At 30.1% G+C, this 6005-nt stretch overlaps 1 protein-coding gene across 2 annotated transcripts in view; it reads right to left on the reverse strand.

Annotated features, from left to right (window-relative positions):
* LOC105460852 (fatty acyl-CoA reductase 1-like) overlaps positions 1-5136 on the reverse strand; it is a 10445-nt gene extending 5309 nt beyond the window's left edge. For both annotated transcript variants that reach the window (XM_011707343.1, XM_011707350.1), the window contains exons 1-5: positions 5058-5136; positions 2935-3057; positions 2750-2843; positions 1893-2138; positions 1656-1801 (exon numbers count right to left, since the gene is read on the reverse strand). In XM_011707343.1, coding sequence (XP_011705645.1) covers positions 1656-1801; positions 1893-2138; positions 2750-2843; positions 2935-3057; positions 5058-5071 — 623 coding nt within the window. In that variant the 5' untranslated portion in view covers positions 5072-5136. The remainder of the gene's footprint in view (positions 1-1655; positions 1802-1892; positions 2139-2749; positions 2844-2934; positions 3058-5057) is intronic.
* Positions 5137-6005: the final 869 nt, after the last annotated feature.

Consider the following 6005-nt stretch of genomic DNA (forward strand, 5'->3'; position numbering starts at 1 on the left):
TCTAATTTAACTTTTCTTTTTTTTTTATTATATACAAGATTACTTAGAATATAAAAAATATATGAATGTAATAGAAATAATTCTATAATGATGCAAATAATTTCAAAATAATTCTTTACTAACCGAAAATAAGGATAGAAAATAATCAAATTAGCGCCTTGGGCAGTTTTGATGGAATATTATCGGCGAAGTATTTCTTTCCTAAGGTACATCCTTTCGAGAGCGAGATGCTACAGGCTTTACTCAGGAGGGAGAACGCTTCTTCAGAAAAATAAGCCATTGTTTTTTGAAAATAAATCGATGTTATCGAAAGATGGAGATACTGGAGAAGAATATAGATTTTTTCAATCACAATGATTTCATTATATCCGTATAACGTCAAGAAACTTCCTCGCATATATTTTTATTTAACACTTATGGAACCGCAGATGGTACTATTTTGGCTCCTCTAATTTAACTTTTTCTTTTTTTGTATTATATACAAGATTACTTAGAATATTGAAAATATATGAATGTAATAGAAATAATTCTATAATGATGCAAATAATTTCAAAATAATTCTTTACTAACCGAAAATAAGGATAGAAAATAATCAAATTAGCGCCTTGGGCAGTTTTGATGGGATATTATCGGCGAAGTATTTCTTTCCTAAGGTACATCCTTTCGAGAGCGAGATGCTACAGGAGCTACATGCTTTACTCAGGAGGGAGAACGCTTCTTCAGAAAAATAAGCCATTGTTTTTTGAAAATAAATCGATGTTATCGAAAGATGGAGATACTGGAGAAGAATATAGATTTTTTCAATCACAATGATTTCATTATATCTGTATAACATCAAGAAACTTCCTCGCATATATTTTTATTTAACACTTATGGAACCGCAGATGGTACTATTTTGGCTCCTTTAATTTAACTTTTTTTTCTTTTTTTGTATTATATACAAGATTACTTAGAATATTGAAAATATGTAAATGTAATAGAAATAATTCTATAATGATGCAAATAATTTCAAAATAATTCTTTACTAACCGAAAACAAGGATAGAAAATAATCAAGTTAGCACTTTGGACAGTTTTGATGGAATACTATCGGCGATTCTAAGTTTTAATTACATTATTGTAGACAGGGTTGGGTAAGTTAATATTTTAAAAAAATTAAATTAAGTCAAAGTTAATGACTTACAAAATTAATTAGTTAAGTTATAAAAGTTGCATGAACGGAAAACTAATCCAGTTGAAACTTGCGTTAAGATGAAATTAACTAAAATTAAATTAAAAGTTAATTTTGAAAAACATTTATATTAAATTAAAATGTCGTTATTTTTAAAAATAAAATTACTCTAAATTAAAAAAATTACAATATAAATAAAATAAATTTAATATTTTATTTGTAAATTAAGTTTATATGAAATAATGAAATATTTTCTTTATATAAAAATGTTTTTTTTTTTTAATTTTGAACTTAGAAAAAAGTTAATAAATTAAAGTTTATATATATTTAAAAATAACTAGTTAATAGTTAACTCGTTTAAAATTAACTAAGTTAAGTAAAAAGTTATTAACTATTTAACTTTAGTATTTAACTTTTAACTTCTTAACTAGTTACTACCCAACCCTGATTATAGATGTAAGCATTTTTTCGTCGAGTGTACTCACGTCGGTGTGATGGCGTCCAACTTTTTGTCGTTCAGGATATTCACTAGCGACAATAATTCGTCGGTCTCCATCGGCGGGGGATAGTGTTTCTCTTCGATGGATCGGATTGGCGAGTGCGCGAAAACGGTCGACAGGTGAACGAAAGCCTAAAAGTGTCGCGTCACTTTGCAACTTATCGTGACGACCTCTTGACACGATTTCTTACGAAATTCTTAGCCTTATTACGAAATCCGTTACCTTGAGATCTCGCATTTCCTTCGCGAGCAACAATATTTGCTTCGTGGCCTGCACGTTGACGTTCGTCATGGTGCGAAGTCTTTGATTAGATCGTACGATCGTCGCGCCGTGAAAGATAACGTTCGCGTCGAGCAGCCTGTTTCGATCTTGCTGGGATAAGCCCAGGTTCGTCGTGTCCAGATCGCTCTCGATCACTATCAATTTCTGTAGGAAATCAGGCTGCTCCTTCTTCAGTTTCTCGTACAACTGAAAAATATACCAATCTTTTTTCATAATTAACGTATAAATAATAAATGCAGCGATAATGTAATAAATATAACATAAAAGTAATCATAAATAGCTCAAAATAACGCCTTTGCGAGCTGACACGGATGTTGGTGTGTAATAATTTTTACTGTTCCAATATCAAGTCACATACAAACTGTGCGCCGCAAAAATAAATTCTTTACAGATTTGGAGGGGGGGGGGGGAGGATTCTTATAGATGCTTATTAGTATCGAAAATATTAAATTGTTTGACAATTCATTCGTTACAGTGGACCTCATGTTAGAACTGTGTTTCAAGACAATGTATGCGGCGCACAGTTTGCATGTGGCTTGATATTGTAACAATAAAAATTATTACACACCAGCATCCGTGTCGGCTCGCAAAGGCATTATTGAGCTATTTATAATTATTCGATTATACGAGCCTCAATTTCTTCAAGTTAAATTTATAAAAATAATCATTATCACAATGATAAAACGATATTATTTTTTTTAACAAGTTGTATCTTATTCTTATGTAATAAAATATTCGTCTACTGTCTTATATAGAATATTTTCTCCAATTATTATTGAGAAATGAATAAATCTTACAGACATCTCGGCAAGTTGCTGCACGCGTTCGTGGGGAGTCTTTCCATCTTTTCCTCTCACAAATATATACAGCGTCGCGATGTTTGGACAACATCTATGCAATGTTTTAAAGTAATGATAATTTAAAGTTTTTCAATTTTTTTTTCGTTCAATCAATTTATAATCTATGTGCGGTGATTTCTTACCGCAGTAATTTCTCGATCAGAAGCTTTCCCAGGAAGCCCAAGCCAATCGTTATAAGAACTTTGCGGCCTGAGAAAAATTGTGCTATTTCACTTTCCGCCACTTTTCTGACCTGAGACTCGTCGCTAAAACATTAATATCTTACAATTATTTTTTATTAAAGAATCCATTTTTTTAAAACTACTTTTTATCGAAATAAGATTTTCTGTTATAAGCATAACTGTGTCATTAGTTGGAAGGCATATTTTTCGAATCAATGTAGCAGAAGACTTTTTACGATACACATATATTTAATATAATGTGAAATTAATTATATGTAATATATATAAAGAATAAAAACCTAATAAGATTTCCAGAATTAAAAATACAATAGTTAACTAAGGCTAGATGGAAATCGGCGCAGTTATTAGTACGCAATATTTCATTAATATAAAATCTCCTTTATTCTAATAATCAGACGTTTCGGCTCTCATTTTTATCCTCAGTTACAATCAACAATAATGAACTTCAACTTTCGCTCTTAATTTCTTAGTAGTGCATTCTTTCACGCCAAGTGACTGAGGAAGCAATTATCAGTACCTCCAATAGTTGTCCATGCAGTTGAAGGGCTGCATGGTGTAGCTGTATGTCCTCGAACGTAATAAAACACACAGTTCGCATATGAGCACCAATTGAGTTAATAACAGTAATAAATAAATAAATAAATAGGTAAAATTAATGACTATTAAAACTTATAAAACTTGGTCAAAATTAAAAAGAATAGATAAAACTGATATCGTATAGCAACCGTCCTCGAACGTAATAAAACACACAGTTCGCATATGAATACCAATTAAGTTAATAACAGTAGTAAATAAATAAATAAATAGGTAAAATTAATAAGGTATAAAACTTGGTCAAAATTAAAAAAAATAGATAAAACTGATATCGTATAGCAACCGTACACGTTAAAGTCCGAGCGAGGATGGCTAAATTATGATAACCGAAACGTCTGACTATTAGAATAAAGGAGATTTTATATTAATGAAATATTGCGTAGAGGGGGGCAAATAGGTCACTTTAAATTTCTCCTCTTTTCCGCGTTTATTTTATCACTGCTCGTTAATAGAAAAACAGTTCTCAAGCATCTAATCATCTTCTGAAAAAGCAGTAAAAATCAAAAGCCAAATATAGCTAGCGGAGAAGTTTAAAATTTTGCATTCGTGAAATAAGGTAAAACCTGGATCTTTTTTTGATATTTAAAGTTATATTTTCTTAATTGCTGAATCGTTGAATGAGATTTAACCTATTCTATGTTATACGGTACCTTTTTCCTGAATTTTGATATAATTCCTATGCTTGTATATTAATTTTATTTCTCTCAGTAAAGTTTTAAAGGAAAAAGTAGCTCCTGGGGCAAATAATGACAATTTTTAGTTGGGTAAATAAAATGACAAATCAAAAAGCTTTTTTAATATTTGAATATGATTTTTCTAATTTATTTGGGATAATATAAGATTAGTTACAAGGCAAGATCTAGAATAAATGTGATTTTCAATAAGAAATACTAGCAAATAATGTTACTACTATTATTTATCAATAAATAAAAATTTACATATGGGAGAGTATAGAAATTAATATAAATTATCTTATCTAATCAAAATGTCAAAAGAAAGATCGATTAGGACTTAAGAATTATGTATTTTGTAATGGTTCCATAGGGTGTCACTATTTACCCATAGGTGGGGCAAATAGCGACAAATGTAGGTTTCAGTTTTTATGAAAATCTAGCCTGTATACATGACTTATGGAAACTCTAATTAAGTTTTTTGTATATTTGAAAGTGGGAAGTACTCTTTTAGTGAAAAATTATATCCTGTAAACTTGAAATTAGCTTGTAGGAGAGAAAAAAAATCTGTCACTATTTACCCCTTCCCTCCCCCTCTCCCTTTACTGATAACTGCGCTGACTCTCATCTGCCTTAGTTATCTATTTTATTTTTTATAATATATATAGTTTATAAATTTAATATTTATTATGTATTTATTATATATATAAGAGAGATTCCATGCTGTCACTAACAATTCGATATTTAAAATTGTTAATGTGTGATAGCTGATATAGTATAATATCGAGATACCCTTACGTCTGACTGGCCATCGCGGTTTCTGGAAATACTCGCGCTTCGAAAGCTCCCGATGTCACCCTTATCGATGTTAAACTTCGACTGCGAACTCGCGGTGCACCTTGTGGGGCTATGAAATTTCATCGTGAATGATAATGTATTCAAATTTCGAAAAGAAACGTAACGCGGAGTCATTGGCAAGTTAAATCAAAGTCGTACAACGGATGCATATGTGAGATGACTCGACATTTCGGAAGTACGTCGCTCAAGTTTCGACATTTGCCACAGTTCGTCGATTACATTGCTCGATTGCGATATGTATTCTACGAAATTACAATTACAAAATCAAAAATTTACTTACTATTGAATTTATAATATCAAATTATACTCGATTTAAGTCACATTTTTAATCATTCCTTCAGATCGTCACTCAATATATCATTAATTTAACTAAAACGTAGAGTTAAAACAATTTAATTCTTAAGAATATAATAATATGTTATATTAAATTTCACTCGAATTTAGTTTATATTTACTAAGTGCATACATTAATATGAACGTTGTTTCATTTGAAGACAAGCAATTCAATCGTAGAAATGGGTTGATTAGATGTGGCTGTTTTTTTAAACATGTTTTGTATTAAAATATTATATTTTGACACATATAGAATTTAGAAAGAAAATGTTATTTAATTGAAAGAATTGATTTAAATCTGTTCCTTTAATATTTAATAGTACTGATGTAACAAACAGTTAAAGCAAATTATTGTTTACAATAATTAAAAATACTTCACCGTTCCCAATTGTGCATTTCTTAAAAATTTAAGCAGTGAATTAGAAATAATCTTTTATTCACTTTTATACAAAATGAAAAGAATCAAGGAGTTCATTATATATACACGAGTCTTTTGCGCCAAAAGCTAACTATTTAAATGGCAAATCACGGATCATGACATGTGACACACCGAGA

Source organism: Wasmannia auropunctata, unplaced genomic scaffold, assembly GCF_000956235.1.
Source record: "Wasmannia auropunctata unplaced genomic scaffold, wasmannia.A_1.0 LD336101.1, whole genome shotgun sequence".
NCBI lineage: Eukaryota > Metazoa > Arthropoda > Insecta > Hymenoptera > Formicidae > Wasmannia > Wasmannia auropunctata.